At 50.2% G+C, this 15949-nt stretch overlaps 3 protein-coding genes across 3 annotated transcripts; 1 reads left to right on the top strand and 2 right to left on the bottom strand.

The window, feature by feature from the left end:
* Positions 1-142: 142 nt before the first annotated feature.
* Positions 143-7126, bottom strand: BDV27DRAFT_158364 (acetyl-CoA carboxylase ACC1; the record flags this gene model as incomplete). The annotated part of the gene is made up of 3 exons (XM_032072672.1): positions 143-6682; positions 6740-6910; positions 6986-7126. The coding sequence occupies 3 exons, from the start codon at positions 7124-7126 to the stop codon at positions 143-145; spliced, it is 6852 nt and encodes a 2283-aa protein (XP_031926984.1).
* A 2530-nt stretch (positions 7127-9656) lies between these two features.
* Positions 9657-12641, bottom strand: nde1 (nuclear distribution protein NudE). Its single transcript, XM_032067161.1, has 2 exons — positions 11927-12641; positions 9657-11851 (listed from the first exon to the last, which is right to left on the bottom strand). The coding sequence occupies exons 1-2, from the start codon at positions 12161-12163 to the stop codon at positions 10196-10198; spliced, it is 1893 nt and encodes a 630-aa protein (XP_031926983.1). The 5' UTR covers positions 12164-12641; the 3' UTR covers positions 9657-10195.
* Positions 12642-12858: 217 nt separating this feature from the next.
* On the top strand, positions 12859-14861 carry BDV27DRAFT_129303 (cysteine hydrolase family protein). Its single transcript, XM_032067160.1, has 4 exons — positions 12859-13332; positions 13428-13852; positions 13916-14047; positions 14104-14861. The coding sequence occupies exons 1-4, from the start codon at positions 13088-13090 to the stop codon at positions 14604-14606; spliced, it is 1305 nt and encodes a 434-aa protein (XP_031926982.1). The 5' UTR covers positions 12859-13087; the 3' UTR covers positions 14607-14861.
* Positions 14862-15949: the final 1088 nt, after the last annotated feature.

Below are 15949 nucleotides of genomic sequence, written 5' to 3'. Positions count from 1 at the left end.
ATCACAAAACATAACATACACCTCCCAAAAGCCGAACCCCGATCCCTGCCTCGTGCCCATTGCTCAAGTGCATGATTATATATGATATAAAAGAAAAACAAAACAGGAGACCATCCACACAATCCAATACTTAATGAAGGATTTATGACGAAAGGTACTTGAGAACAGCTTCCTTCTCTTCGACAGGAAGCATGCTCAGAACTTGCTGGACACCCTTCAATCCACCGTCCTTGTTGCCGATAAGCAATTGCGCAACATCTGCAGCAACGGATTCGGTCTTGAGAGATTCAATCTTTGTCTGAATGAGCTTCTTGTTTTCCTCATACCACAGGGCTACGCGTTGGTCATCGCGCTCCAATTCGTCATCAAGCATTCCAGTCCAGGTACGCAGGGTGTGAAGGTGAATCGAGCGAGCGGATTCAGTAGAAGAGACGTTCCCAGCTGGGATGGCCGGGATGGCACCACTGCTGGCATCGCGGGGTGCGGGAGATGGTGCCGCAGCAACCATGCGCTTGACGATAAGTTCCTCACTGAGACGACGACGCACACGCCAGTAGAAGAATCGACGTGCGTTCTTCCATGTAAGCGGCCGACGAATAGTGTTCTTGGCCTCCATGCGGCCAGCACGATCATGAAGATCAGCAAACTGCAGAGCAATCTGCAAATAGACAGGCAGAAGTTGCTCCTCGCGGGCAGCCATCTTGGTCTTGATCTCCGACAACTGCTCCTTACTGAGCGACGTGTCTTCAAGAGAGCGTCGGAGCTCACCATAAGTAGCATCCAGGCGAGCCATGGTATCCAACTGCTTGTCACGGCGGTATTTGATGTTAACAATACCCTCAGGCTCAAGGACACCACCGCGAGCTTCCTCATCAGCGTACATCTCCATTTGGTCTGGATTGATTGTAGGGTCAATGACGACCCAAGAACCACCACGGAGTTCACCGAAAGGCGGGATGTAGACGAAGATGGGCTGCTCATACTTGACCAAAGCATCGACGATGTACGAACCATACTTAAGGACCTCATTGTACATGTCGCGCTGTCCACCTGAGAAACCTCTCCAATTGGCCAGAATCATTACGGGCAGTTGTTCACCGTTGTTGAAGTCACGAAGGGCTTGAGCTGTCTTGAAGGCAGAGTTAGGGTACCACACTCCACCGGCTTCGGTGCTGATCATCTCCATCGAGTCAGGGTTGGCCGGGTCGGCTGGAGTAACGTTCTCCACCGAGCGAGTCTCAACAGCGATGACACCCATAGGGATGCCACCCAGTCGTGCGCGACCAACGACAACGGTACGAGCCCAACCGCCAAGAGCTTCTTCAAAAGACCCGGCATCAAACAAACCAGGAAGGAAGCCCTCCTCATCCTCTTTACCGGCAATGAGCCAGCGGGGGTCATAGGCCTGCTTGGAAGGAGGATAGTACTCGATGTCACGGTCCCAGTTGTCCGACCAAGGACGGATGGGATTAGGCGATCCCTTCCTGTCAGGAACGAAGGACATCCATTCAACGATCTTCTGCACACCTTCAAAGTCATCATTAGCAGTCATGTGCGAAACTCCGTTCCTGTACATAATCTGCGTTCCACCAAGTTGGAGGTTGGATGTGTAAACCTCTCTGCCCAGCAGTTTGTTAATGGCCGGAGCACCTGTGAGGATAATTGGCTGGCCCTCAACCTGGATAGCTCTTTGTCCGAGACGAACGAGATAGGCACCGATACCGACCGAACGGCAAGTGACCAGAGTGATCGTGAAGATGTCTTCATAAGCCTTGGAGGTGGCACCTGCAATTAGACCAGAGCCCTTAAGACATTCAACACCAAGGCCGTCCTTGGCACCGATGATAGTGGTGATCTTGTGCCGCTCTTCACCTTCATCGTTGATCAACTCAGTGATAACTTCCTTCTTCTTGTTCGCGTCGAACTTCTTCTTAACCTCGGGAGTAAGGTAGAGGTACTTGAACCCAGCCTCGGGTCTTTCAGGATCATTCCAAGCGACCGAGAAGTAGGGGATCAGCTCATCAGCCATTCCGATACGGGCACCCGAGTTGGCAGAAAGGTAGATACGAGGGATCCCAAGCTTTCTTGCCAGCTCGGTACACTTGTGGAAGAACTTGTCCTCCTGTGGACCAAACGATCCAATTTGGAATGTGATATCATTCGCAACGATGATGAATCGCCGTCCACGAGGATATTCAGGGGTGCGGGCAGTCACGAGCCAACCCACCATACCATGCGTGTTCGTACCAGGGCCTCTCGAAATTTCCACCAGATTGTCAGTGTCATCCAGCACAAGCTCGGTGTAGTCGATGCATTCACCAACGGGAGGGCGCTGCTCCGCCAATGATGGCACCTTAGCGACAGCTTTGGTCCAGCTATTCTGGAAGGCTTGTCTGAAGAGCTCGGGGAAATCGTACACATATTGAGTGCCCATCAGATGAGCCTTGTACCGCTTAGGTTGGAGCCACTCCTTGGTGGGATAGGGCGTGGATACAGGGCGCAAATGCATGGATCCGAGCTTGTTGGTACCACCAATGCTGTGGAAGACCCATTCGCCCTTTTCAGACTTCTTCTCAATGTAGAGTTCCACCTGAATGATGAAACCATAGGTGTTGGTGATGATCACACGCAGAGGGTATGGTACTCCGGTGGTGGGGTCAGTGCACAGGATACGGATCTCAGCACCAGTAACGCGAAGTCGCCAGAGGCGACGGCCGAAACGATCCAAAAAGCCAGCCAAAGCCTCCTCGACGTCCTTCGGCTGCAGGTTGAACACAGGAGAGAAGTTGATGAAGATGTGGTTCAGATCAGAGTTATTGTTGCCAATGATCTCGAGAGCGTCCAAGATATCGTTCATCAATCGGTCAGCCTCAGAAATCAGATATTCAGCCGTAGGAATATCGTCACGAAGGCGGCCCGGGCGCACCACCGCACGCACAAAGTACCGCTTGTCCAAGGCCTTGTCACTCTCCGGACCCTTACCAATGGCTTCATAGACGTGAATGTTACGGTTTTCCGTGAAGACTGGCTTGATCTTGAACTTGGACAAACGGCCGAGTTCCAGCTGGAACGCCAGAGCAGGCTCGCTATGACGGATGCTCTCATCCTCCTCGTAAGCAGGTCCTCGGAAGGTGTAGTAGCCTGGGTAGATGCCATTCTTGCCACAGATAAAAGTCACGCGGCGGATGCGACGAGCAAGCAACTCATCCTTGACATCAGCCAGAATTGTATTGATTTGAGATACAATCTGTGTATCGTCTAGGTCTTCAACATCGCGGACAGCGACATTGCAAACACCAGTCAACTCGTTGTCGCTTTCAATTCGAGGAGCCGGTCGACGCTTGCCCTCCAGTGTGGCAAGAAGGCCATTATCAGAAGGCTTTTTTGCCTTTGAGCCAGCCCGAGGGAAGACCTCCAAGGCTCTAGCCAGGTATTCCTCGGCATCCTCCAAGTACTGAACTGGGAGAAGGACACCCTTTCTGGTAGGCTCGTTGCTTCCATCATTGACCAGATAGGACATGTCACTGATGGAGTTCAGCCTGCGGAAGGGGTTGCTCTCCGCTGTCGGGGTGCTTGGAGTGGACGGGTGCGTCGACGTGACGCCGCCAAACTCAGGTTGTCCAAGCTTATCAAGCGTGAAGTCCCACGAAAGCAGTGGTGGCTCGCCGGAAGAGTGATACTGAATGCCTTTCAAGGTGTAGGCACGGTAGGCACGGCGAACATAGACCTCGAGAGCAGCCAGCGTGACCCAGGCATCTTGATGCACGAAGAATCGAGGCAGCACATCGAAAACAGTGTACTTCGAATCGACCACCTCCTTCAGCACGCCGAAATCGGGTTCGCGATGGTCCCAACCGGTCTCACCGTAGCGCGACTCAACAACCGAGGAACGCAAAATTAGTTCCATTTGCGAGAGGCGTTCCTCCAAAGAGGGAAGAGCGCACTGGATAAGAACCTCACGTGCCTTCAGAGTGACCTTAGCGGCGGATCGGGATTCGAGTTCTGTGAGCTTCTGGAGAATCGGCTTGAAGTGCTTGCTAACGTTGCCAACCCCAGGTTGGTTGGGACGGTACATTGCCAGAATGGCAAGGATCAGATTATTCTTGGCACCAATGCGACTATGGGAGAGCACAGTCTGGACAACGCTGATGATATCATCCTTATGCTCGTCTCTGAGTTTCAGGATAGCATCTTCGTCACGAGTGTTGCGACCAGAGAATAGCTTCTCTACCTCGTAGTATTGCTCCAAGAGTCCAATGAAGACATTGAATTCGTTGGTCTTCAGTCCATCGATATACTTGTTGATGACTTGCTCCAGAGGCAAGAGAGTGGTTCTCAGGATTTCAGCATCCGCGGGATTGAGGTTTTCTTCGATAAATCGAGCAATAGTCTTCTGAAGCTGCTTGGCCGGGAACTCAGTCTTGCGGGCGCGTGCACGATCGACAACGTTTTGAAGCTGAGTGTCCAGTCTCTGAGGCATACGAGAGTGCAGAGCGGAAGACTGAGCATTCCACTCTCCATAGGGAAGCTCAGGGTCCCGAAGGACTTCCACAAGCTCCTTGAGCGTGGTACTCATGATTACTTGGTTATCGAATCCTCGCAGAATGTTTTCCAGGATGCTATGGAGCAGGAAGAACCTCTGCGGAGGCTTGTTACCTACAACCTGGGGGGGGCCAAGATCCGGCAACTGCCCGGTGAACGGTTGGGCATGTTTGACACGGGAAGGATCATCTAAGGCGAGGATACCGAGGATATCACCGGCCTCCAAAGTAGCACCAGGCTGCTTGATCAATTGGACAATTCCGTCTTCCTGAGCGATCAAAGGCATGTACATCTTCATCACCTCAACCTCAGCGAAGGCCTGACCAGCCCGGACATGTTCACCATTCTCAACAGTGAACTTGACGAGCTTTCCGGGAGATGGCGTGCGGAGCTGTGTCGGGTCGTTCTCTTGCTCTAGCAGGCAGGTCTTACCGTCGACACTGAGGCGCGTCGCAGCCGCTTCCTCCTTCCAGTAGACGTTGTGACTGCGACCGTTGAGGAGGACTAGCAAGCCACCATCGGCCAGCGCACGGACGCCGACAGAGCATTTAGATCCATTGATGAACAGGTGGTAACTGTCCAAGCTTGCCCTAGTGGCGGTGAACTTGTAGCGCAGACCTTCGTAAATGAAATCAACAGGGAAAACGGTCTTCAAGACGTCCTTCGAGGGCACTTGACCCTTCTCGAGGCCCTTCCGATACTCCTCCACACCTGCTTCGCTGGCCTGGTGTGCCTTAGTAACCGCACCACACAACACGGCAACAATGGGATCAGGGCGTTCAGCAGTGAGCTTGTTGGTGATCAGCTGATCAAGCCATCCAGTCGTTATTGTGTTGTCCTCGAATGCAGGGGTTTCCAGTAGCTTAATCAAGTACTCGACAGTCGTCCGGAAATCACCACGGATACTCAATTCCTTCAAAGCGATAACCATGTGTTTCCGTGAAGCAGACCGATTCTCACCATAGGCGAAGATATGACCGAACTGACTGTCTGAGAAACTGTGAATACCTCCAGCGGTACCGACAGAGAAGTAACCCCAAACATTGGACGAACTGCGGAAGTTCAGTTCGTGCATGGTACCACTGGAAGGCTTGAAACCCTCGCCTGGATCTTCGGAGGTGATACGGCAAGCAGTAGTATGTCCCTTAGGTTGCGGGCGACGCTGCGTCTTGTAGCTTTCTTCGTTGGAGAAGTCGAAATCAATCTCGGAAGACGTGTTCGGGTCCACACCATAAAGCAAGCGAATATCGCGAATCCGGTGCAGGGGAATACCCATAGCAATCTGAAGTTGCGCAGCTGGGAGGTTGACACCAGAAACCATTTCAGTTGTAGGGTGCTCGACCTGGAGACGCGGGTTCAGCTCCAAGAAGTAGAACTTGTCATCTGCATGCGAGTACAGATATTCCACGGTACCGGCTGACACGTAACCAACCAGCTTTCCCAGGCTGACAGCTGCACGCTCCATAGCCTGGAATGTTGTAGGCTTGGCGATTGTTACGGGGGCCTCTTCAATGATCTTCTGGTGTCGCCGTTGGACTGAGCAATCTCGGCCAAACAAGGAGATGTTGTTGCCGTACTGATCGGCCAGCAGCTGAACTTCCAAGTGGCGGGCATTTCCAGCAAGCTTCATGATGAAAATCGGGGATCCAGGGATTTCATTCGCGGCGGCGTTATACAGGTTAACGAAGTCCTCTTCACTTTCAACCTTACGGATACCCTTTCCTCCTCCACCTTCGGATGCCTTGATCATCACAGGGAAACCAATTTCCTTGGCTTTCTGGAGACCTTCCTCCGGTGAGAAGGTGCAACCGCGGTTGTAGACCTCATCATCAACAGTGACAATGCCCTTGTCGTCGACCTTCACGTCATCGACACCAGTTCCGGACCATGGGATGCAAGGCACACCAGCATGTTGGGCGACAATTGTGGACGAGATCTTATCACCCAGTGAGCGCATGGCCGAGGACGGTGGTCCAATGAAAAGGATTTTCTTGGGAGAAGCAGCGAGAGACTCAGGTAAGCGGGGGTTTTCAGAAGCATGACCCCATCCGGCCCACACGGCGTGGACGTCCATTCGTTCGGCAACATCAACGATCAGCTCGACGTTCGCATAGTTATTGTTATTTGTGCCCCCCGGAACCTAAGCAGTCCGCCGTCAGCGCAATCATCGCATGTCTAGCCTTCGACCATTCCATACCTCAACATATTGGTCCGCCATACGGATATAATCGGCATTTGCCCGCAAATCTTCTGGCGTTGCCATCACCGTAAACTGAATCGCACGTTCATTGCCGAATGTTTCGTAGGCCCATTTCCGGACCGAACGGATTTCTTTCACAGCTGCGATACCATTGTTGGCGATCAAAACCTGTACAAGACGATCTTATTAGCTTCAGATGTTTCCTACCAATACACTTTCCAGGCTATTGTCGGTTGTTCTCACCGAACTAATTACTGAATGACCGCCATGCTTGGCCACAAAGTCTTTAACACTGCTCGGCGCTGCAGCTTCAAGGTGGTTACCACCGATAAAATGTGAGGGAAGGTTGTATTGGGCCGTCGAGGTTCCGTTGGTGATGGCCATGATGAAATCAGTGAATTATAGATTATACAATTCCCATGCGAAATATCCAGGTAAAATGTCTAGAAGAGTAGAGGTATAATCGAGGTAGAGCTCAGGGCGTGATCAGCGGGGAGAAGAGAGAGCTGTAGAAGTGCCTGGATCGTAGTGGTACACGTGCTGAGTAGGGGAGATTAGAATATGAATAACGTAAGAAAAGACCCTCTCTGGAGAAGCAAATAAGCCTCCACACGGCGTCAGAGAAAAGAAGTCGTCAGAAGGAAGAAGGGGCCGTAACAAAGTAAGATGAGAGGGGTCCCCTAACTGTGAGGTGAGAAAGTAATGTCAGCAATCAAGTCTGGGTGCGAAGAGCGAGAAGTACGGGCAATAAAAAAAAAACCAGGACATGGATGGAAATGGATGGATGGGCGGCCTGGCCTGGCCTGGGGCGGGCAACGTCGCAAACGGCAAGTGGCAGTTCTGGGAACCGCGCAGGGAACCAGGTACGGAACGGTAACTTAAAGGTAGTACTCCGTAGTACCTATGTACCGTAGGTATGTACTCCGTCTCTGTACCGAGTGTAGTGAGGGAGGTTAGGTACGGGAGATCTTACCGCTAATTACCACCTCAACAATATAGTAAGGGATTGAATAAAGAAGAAAAAGGTGAAAGAGGTCCGGAGTATGAGTAGAAAGCAGGAGAAGAGGGGGGGAGAAGGGTTATATTCAGTCTCGTCCTTATTTATTTTTAATTTTTATTTTATTTATTTATTTTTTTTTTCTTTTCTATTCTCAATGTATCTAGAGGTTCAGTTGTCGAGAACCACTAATCAAAAAAGGGTTAAGGTAAAGAAACCTGAGTAGAGAAAAAGTAGCTGTGGGTCAGCGCCAACTTGGGAACGACACCCCAACTTCTTCCCAATGCGCTTGTTGGGCCCCATGACGTTTACTTCCCACCACTTTTTCTTTCCTTCATCAACATTCTCTGCGATCCAATCAGCTGCCCGAAGTGCACGGCGGAACTGGAGATGATTGCTACCTGGTACCAGCCAAGTTTTTAGGTAGTAGGACTCCATTCCAGACCCGATGCCAATCAACGTATCGTGATTACTCTTGCCCTTATCTTAGTGTGCATCTGATATATAGCTTTGGAGACCACTCTCAAAACCATCACCGCCTCATGATAGTAACACCTAAAAAGGGAAGGAAAAGGAAAAGAAGAGAAGAGCAGATAAAGAGAAAAAAAAATTGTAAAACTAGAAGGGAGAGAGGCGTATCCATTGAGTTAATTCCAAGCTCGGAGTCATGAATTAGCCAGGCAAGAAAACCTGTAAAAGTCCGTGCTAAACATCCAATGCGAAGAACATGGGTCTCGGCATTTGTATGCCACTTGTACATACTCTCCGTCCTCCTATGTTGCATTGGCTTTCAGATCTGAGTTCAAGCCCTAGTGATTTATTGCTAGTATATTAGACGATATTGGTCAACTCCGATACCCCTACAGTTCTAGACGGCAGCACGTGCCTTGTTACCAATATAAATCGCCACGTCCCGATAATTTTTTAACCTGATGAACAGACCTGGTACAAGTGATTATACTAACATGTTAATTTTGCCGCCTCGCAGTACCCCTTTCGTTTCGCCCTACGGATACATATCCCGACGCGCCTCAGTAATCAATACAGGGAGGTGGGGAAAAACTTATAGCACGAAGACTTTTGTCACGTATTCAAACGACTAAGGCGAGAAAAGAAAAGAAAAGAAAAAAAAAAAGAACTAAGAAAAGTGACAGAAAAATGCTTCCTAGAAATCAGGGAATACGATTCAACCTACATGCAGCACGGGACCATATTCGCTGACGTGGTGCTCTTTCAAGCGAAGTGGTAATAGAAAACTGGAGAGTATATCCTCTGTACGAGTACGGAGCACGGAGTACTAGACCACTAGTTCTTCATGTTTGCCCAATACGTATTATCCGGGGCCTGTCTTCCGAATACCGACGGAGCCCGACAGTTCGGTCTTCGGGGCCTCATATCGCTCACACTCCTATGGAAATGTTGGGTGCTTCTCACAATTTGACAATAGGGAATGAAGACATGGGTTTTAAGAGAAAGGTTCACCACCAGCAATGACGTTTGTGAAGTTCTAGAACAGAGAAGATGTAACTGTACGGTACCTGGCGCAACACCCTAGGGTTATTCTCCGTTAGTGACATTCCCGAACTCCACGTGATGCAGCCCATATAAAACGGGGGCACCTTTCTGTCACTAGGTACTGCTAGTAGTCAGGTAACCAGAATAGAACACATCAACTGTCAACCATCGCCGCGTTTGCAAACTGCCAACACCATATATGAACATGTCATAGCACCTAATATCCGGTATATGAATATTCCGTGGATACTGCCTGATCCCGTTGATCATTATCTTTTCACCGCAAAGTCGTATCTCTGCGGGCTTCTACTTTGTATACTTCATAATAAAATATAAAGAGAAGGGTGGGGGAGAAGCCATGTTTGGTGAAAGCTACGACAAACTACTATGCTTACAGGACCGTTTCATCAAACTATAACTGGGTATTGTCTAACGCCTAGGGCACACTGTAACGACACAGAAGAAATATACAATCAAAAGAAAAATAATGCTGAGTCACAGCTTGGACGCCGATGGGGCTCCCTGTAGGAAAACCCCCGGCTGTTAGTCGAAGCGCCATCGAACCGGATACACTGCCAAACTCCGCCTTTCACTGGGACTGACTGTACAGGTTATGATGACTAAATGTGGTATAATCGCAGCAGTAATGTCCAGGGGAATCCTTGAATCTATGAACAACTGGCCCAAAAACAAGTCCTCCCGTTGTACCCAAATCCCTTGTGGGAGCTTGCATTTTTGCAAAAAGGGTAGTGATTAGGAAATAAAAAAAATGATAGAAGGGACAAAGAAAGATAAATAAGATATTGCAGTCTGAACGGTAATCTGAAATATATCAAGCGCGCGTACCAGCCGTGAAATCGTGACGCCCTTCGGAGGTTGCCCTAATGTGTATTAAAGGGTAGGCAATGGAAGGAAGAGGTAGTGAAAAATTCACATGGGACTTAGAAAGTTTCGCCCAAATCGGTAGTGGTCTTAGTCTTCGGATCGGGCGGCCCCATTTGACCCTCCCGTCGATCAAGTCCCGTGCTAGTGCGAAGGCTTCGAGGCGCAGGGATGGATGGAATTCCGCTGGGGGTGCGCTTCTTAAGCCCGTTGGGGGCGGAAAACGAAGGAAGACGAGTTTCGCGGACCTCACTGATCTTTGCCCGCATAGACATGTGCATGGAGAGATCCTCGTCTTCGTCAATATGAGACATGCCGTTTATGGGTACATTTTGTCCCGCCGGATTGCTAAGCGATGACCGCGGCCGCCGACTTTCAGTGGTTGGATTTGTCGAATAATGTCCCAGTGGCGTTTTGGTCCGACTCTGGCGACTTTCAGGCCGAGTCGAAGGTGCAATACTAGGGTGTGTGCTGTGGCTAAACGAACTTGAGTAGCTCGTGCGGCTGCTTGGCCGACTGTTAAATGATGGTCGACTGGTCGAGACATATGATGAGACACCGTCGCCGTGAATTGAGGAGCTAAAGCTGCTGCCACTTAATCGTTTACGAGGTTCCCTGCGAACAGTAATTGTGGAGGCAACAGGACTCTCGCTAACTATTGACCCGGAGCGAGAAGAGACGCGGGACGGTGAGTCAGAGGGTGCCGGGAGTTTCGATTTGGCCGACTGAACCCTTTCTTCCAGTTTCTGCATTTTGCCGATCAGACCACGAATTTGATACAATGAGCCCGACTTGGGCATCCCGGACGACCGAGTGCTGTTGTTATTGTTGGTGGATTTAGAAAGGCTCGGACTGGGCCTGGAGAAACCGGGGCTGGGCCTGGAGAGACTGGAGCTAGGCTTAGATAGACCGGGGCTGGGCTTGGATAGGCTCGCGCGGGAAGTAGCTGATGAAGTCGAACGGCCATTGCTGTGTGCCGATGACGTTGCGCGAGAGTGGGCGTGGGATAGTTTCTGAGTCCTGGATCCATGCAAAGATCGAGAGCTATATGACTCGGAGCCGGAAGCCTTTTGCCGAGGGAAGCTATGCAAAGATCGAGAGCTATATGACTCGGAACCAGACACCTTCTGCCGAGGAAACCCAGGAGTCGCATTGATGGACTTGCGCATACTGGTGGACGACTCGGATATCGGCGGCGACGGCGGGGTTGCAGTCGCGGCTATTAGTGACGACTTCATTGGTGGTGTAGCAAAAATAGGAGATGACACAGTCGACAGTCCTGGAGAACGGTCGAATATTTCTGGAGTCTGTGGTGTGGAGGGAGTGCGGTGCAAGGGAGCTGGCTTCCTGCGTCGGCCACCGTGGGATTCCGCATTCCGGAGTTTCTCCTGTACAATCTCGGTTTCGACCTTCAGCTCAGACAATTCAGTACGAAGATGCTGGTTCTCAATTCGTAGATTCTCTCGTTCCTGTTCTCCAATCTTGATCTCCTCTTCTAGCAATACGCTTCTCTCAATGGCCATGTTGTATTTCGACTCCAAATCCTCCAGGGATGAAGTCGTATGACGGGCCTGGCGTTCATAGTCGTCGTTCGCGACTTCGATGTCACGTAATTTTAACTGTAAAGTCCGGTTGGCATCTCGTAGTGTTGTTATTTCCTTCTGCAGGGTATTCTGAGCGGTGTTGGCTTCTGATTTGGACTGCTTGTACTTGGTCTGCGATAGAGCGACAGGTTAGCACTTTTAATGGCCACTGTAGAGGGTCTTAAATAAGGTAGTATATGGGCTCACCTTCCACTCGTCAACCTCGTATCTCAAGTTGTCCACCTTCTCTTTCAACTGACGCTCCCGCTTTTCAGATGCCTCAATGTCCTTCTCCAGCTCCGCTTCCAACTCACGGCTGGAGGACTGAAAGTCAGCCAACTCTGCTTCTAGCTGTTCATACTGTTTCTTATAGTATGCGAGCTCATCCCGGCTCGAGCTGGTCCCGTTGGGTCGAGAGGAGGTGGAATCATCGGCCGATGGCATTATTTCCGCGCCGGCGACTGACGCCGGGGAAGGAGGCGCACGTTCCAGCAGACCACGTCAAAAGATGCCACTGCTGAAGGAATACACACTCAACCAAGGCGTTGAATGGTATAGTATATTTCACAAGCCCAGCCCGAGATCATTCACAGGAGCCAGTGTTAACAACTGGGTGTCCGGTCGTTATAGTTGTGGAGGGGCCGAGGCGGTGTCGCGATAGTCGGGTTGCGACAGAGACGTTCGGGCGGGAAAGGAAATAGAAGTAGAAGTAGAGAAAAACAAACAAAGAAAGGAAAAAGAAAAAAAAAAGGGTTCACTGAGACTGTTTCAGTCTCAGTAACTTGACTTACCTGTAAGCGTCCCTCACAGAGGGGCAAGAGGGTAGAGGGTCGTGGGCAATGTTTTGGGGGGATGAAGTAAAGGTGGTGATGCTATCCAGATGAGTGGGCAGCAGATGCTGGGCCGTGTCCACGGGACAACAGTACGGGCCCATACGGGAGAATCATAACAACCAATACCACTAAGCTCTATCGGGTCTAGCACCATGACAATTCAATTCCACCGCCTGCGGCTGTGCGTCTTCCGATGATGATCTGTGAGTGACGGACTCTCTGGGGCAATCGAATGCCTCTGGCTTGTCTGGGGCCTGTTTGAAGATAGATCGATTTCTACTTGGATTGTGCTCGGGTGAGTTTGTTCGTCCCTCAACCCATCTCCCATCGCCCGGACTAGCTCGGGTTCTATCTCCCTCAGTCCCTGTTGCCTTTAACCTACCCTCCCCCCCTTACCAACAATCTATTGTCCTCTTGGAGATCCGCCTCCCGGCTGTCTCCAGAGAACGTTCGCTATGTCCACGCACGATTCAGCTCCGGGTTCACTTCTTATACTATGGATTGCTTCCACGCACTTATTTAGTTCAAGCATCCTATGTGCTTCATGATGCCCCGTTTTTCTTTTCCTCCGCTGAAAGCTTCATTGTCGCTTTGTATGACTTTGCCGACAATGCTGACACTTCGTTTCAGACCTCCTCTCTCTATTCTACAGAGATCCACACGGTTTGTTATCATGGCAGACCCCACCGACTTGAATCTCGACGCTCCCAGCGATCTTCAAGACATTCCAGAGATGTCAATGCAACTCCTTCCACCTCCTGAAGGAACATTTCCTGACAAGTGAGTCTACTCGTTCGTCCATTTGGCTTGGCGGCGGAGATCCCCGCATTGGCATGATGGTGGAGGTGTATACTTATGTTGTGTGACATACGAAGGCCAGCCCTTCTTGCATCAGTGCAGGCACACGGTAAAGCGCACGGGTACAATGTTGTTGTCAAGTCTTCTAGTACTCCCACTGAAAAGAAACCCGGGCGGACTGCGAAGGTATGGCTCAGATGCGATCGGGGCGGACACTATCGTCCGCGCAACGGCCTCACCGAGGAGACGAGGAAACGGCGGCGAACGTCGCGGTTGATGGACTGTCCATTCATGCTGGTCGCAGCAGGAACTCCTGGCATTTGGACGCTGACCGTTCTAAACCCAACACATAATCACGGCCCAGTTGTCGAGAAACCCCGGCAAGCTCCTCATCACAAGGTTCGAAAGGGCCAAGTCGCGGCGGCACCGTATGATTGGCCGCACGACGCGACTTTAACGCCATATACGACTGCGTTAGTGATTATCGATATGCAGAAGGACTGTATGCACTCTCGTCCCGATATATTCTCTTGTGAATATCGCTCGCTAACGAAACACATCACAGTCTGCTCGCCAGGTGGTTATATGGAATATCAAGGCTACGATATATCAGCCGCCCATGCACTTATCCCTAAGCTACAACATCTCCTGAATGCGTTCCGAGCGTCTGGGTTTCCAGTCTATCATACACGTGAAGGTATGGTAATCATGTACAGCCCCCAAATTTGTACGTTACAGTACTTATCATTTTAGGTCACCGACCCGATCTCTCAACTCTCTCAAGTAGAGAGGCATACCGGTCACGTAATAACGATTCCGGATTTGGGATTGGGTCCCCGGGTCCATTGGGCCGTCTCTTGATTCGGGGTGAGGTTGGCCACGACACCGTTGATGAACTGTATCCGCTTCCCGGGGAGCCAGTCATCGATAAGCCTGGTCGTGGGGCATTTGCTCACACTGACTTCGAGCTTCTTCTCCGGAATAAAGGCATCAAGAATCTGGTAATTGCAGGAGTAACTACCGATGTCTGTGTGTCTACCACTATGCGCGAGGCGAACGACCGAGGGTTCGACTGCGTAGTCTTAGAAGACGGCACGGCGGCCAGTGAGCCTTCACTTCATTCAAGCACGATTGAATCGGTCAAAATGGAAGGTGGAATTTTTGGAGCGGTAGCCAAAGTGGATGATATAGTGCACGCTGTGGAGAACTTCAAAAATAGCACTGTGAAGAAGTTGGCTCCGCAGATGACGGTTTGACAGCTGGTTGGTTAGGCGTTATGATGTATCTTTGAGCGTTTCCTTTTGCCGTTTTACAAGCCTTGGGGTTTATCGTGCGGATACTTTTTATTTGGTTTACATGTTAGCGACACGATCGAGATAAATCTCACTTGAACCATTCGAACACCGATCTAGACTCTTGAAAACCGACAAATGAACACGGTTCATGCACAACTTCCAGGTGAGGTAAGAATAAACCCACTGGTATTTTCACACTAGCACGCAAGTAGACTGATCGAGGCGTCTTAAGTTTTTGCTAAGAGCTTACTCTATTACTAGTATTACTAGCGAACGGTTTTCCTGCGGAAACTTTGGGCTTTCCCTTTCCGGAACGGGACTAGCTCAGGGCCGCTTTTTGCTCAGTGATTGCTCCCGGAGCGTGGGGATAGACAGGAGTGCGTGTGCTGAGCACTCCCGGAGCATTGAACCAGTGCGCCGGAGCGACCCGGGATCAATTCTGGAACCAATCCGTGATTGCTCAGCTAAGCCGACTACTCCGGACGCAGGTTAACTAAAAATCATAGCGCCAAGCCCACCCCTCGAACAATTAACTGAGGGCATAAACATAAGGACGCCTCCAGATCTACGACTGAGGTCCACTTTATGACGAGTAAACGACGTGTATGGCCGTCGTTGAGAGTTTCGACTAATACACAGTCCCTAACTGAATGGCTTCTAATCTCAAATAAATTAATCATCGTGATTTCTTTCCATGTGAATACATCGTCTGCACTGTAAAATACGAACTTGATCAGCTTAAGCCATACAGTGAAGAGGACTCTACCGCTCCTTGGTTGACATGCTACACAATGTGATGATTTGGTACATATGGACTATTGTTCTGGAAGTAGAAAGCCAACAGCGATTGTATTAATCGTTCTAAGCTAACCCTCGTAACGTGAGAATACGTATGGTCACCTATCTCTAAACGCCGTAACATGTAGCACCTAATTCTCAGGTCTTTCCACCACTGGGTCCATCTAGAGCCAAACGTCACTTATGGTATGGCGTAGAGTCGCTAATGCTCATACGGAAGGAACTTTGATGGGCCCTTGTCGCAGTGGGATTCGCATTGCAAGAGAGACTTGCGTACTGCAAAGAGATTTAAAAACATCCGACATGTTTCATTTTTGACAAGAGATGCTTTTAGGTAACTGGTTTGATGTCTTAGTGATACTTTCACTAGAGTTTCCTACTTGTCTAAGGCACCCGTAAGTCCAGGCTTAACAGTTCTACATGTGTAAATCAAATCAAGTCAGAGAGCATATGATCCAACTTAGTCTTCAAAATTGTTTATAGGATATTGGGCCTCCGGGCCTAGC

Source organism: Aspergillus caelatus (genome assembly GCF_009193585.1).
Source record: "Aspergillus caelatus strain CBS 763.97 unplaced genomic scaffold BDV27scaffold_102, whole genome shotgun sequence".
NCBI classification, from domain to species: domain Eukaryota; kingdom Fungi; phylum Ascomycota; class Eurotiomycetes; order Eurotiales; family Aspergillaceae; genus Aspergillus; species Aspergillus caelatus.
Note: the sequence above shows the minus strand (reverse complement) of the source record. Positions and strands in the feature narration are given on the sequence as shown.

Bases quoted from the DNA above. Each gene is read 5' to 3' on its own strand.
- BDV27DRAFT_129303 (XM_032067160.1), top strand. From the start codon at position 13,088: ATGTGCTTCATGATGCCCCGTTTTTCTTTTCCTCCGCTGAAAGCTTCA. The intron at 13,333-13,427 runs GTGAGTCTACTC...TGACATACGAAG, and splicing joins GAAGGAACATTTCCTGACAA to GCCAGCCCTTCTTGCATCAG. The intron at 14,048-14,103 runs GTATGGTAATCA...TTATCATTTTAG, and splicing joins AGTCTATCATACACGTGAAG to GTCACCGACCCGATCTCTCA.
- nde1 (XM_032067161.1), bottom strand. From the start codon at position 12,163: ATGCCATCGGCCGATGATTCCACCTCCTCTCGACCCAACGGGACCAGC. The intron at 11,852-11,926 runs GTGAGCCCATAT...GCTCTATCGCAG, and splicing joins ACGAGGTTGACGAGTGGAAG to ACCAAGTACAAGCAGTCCAA.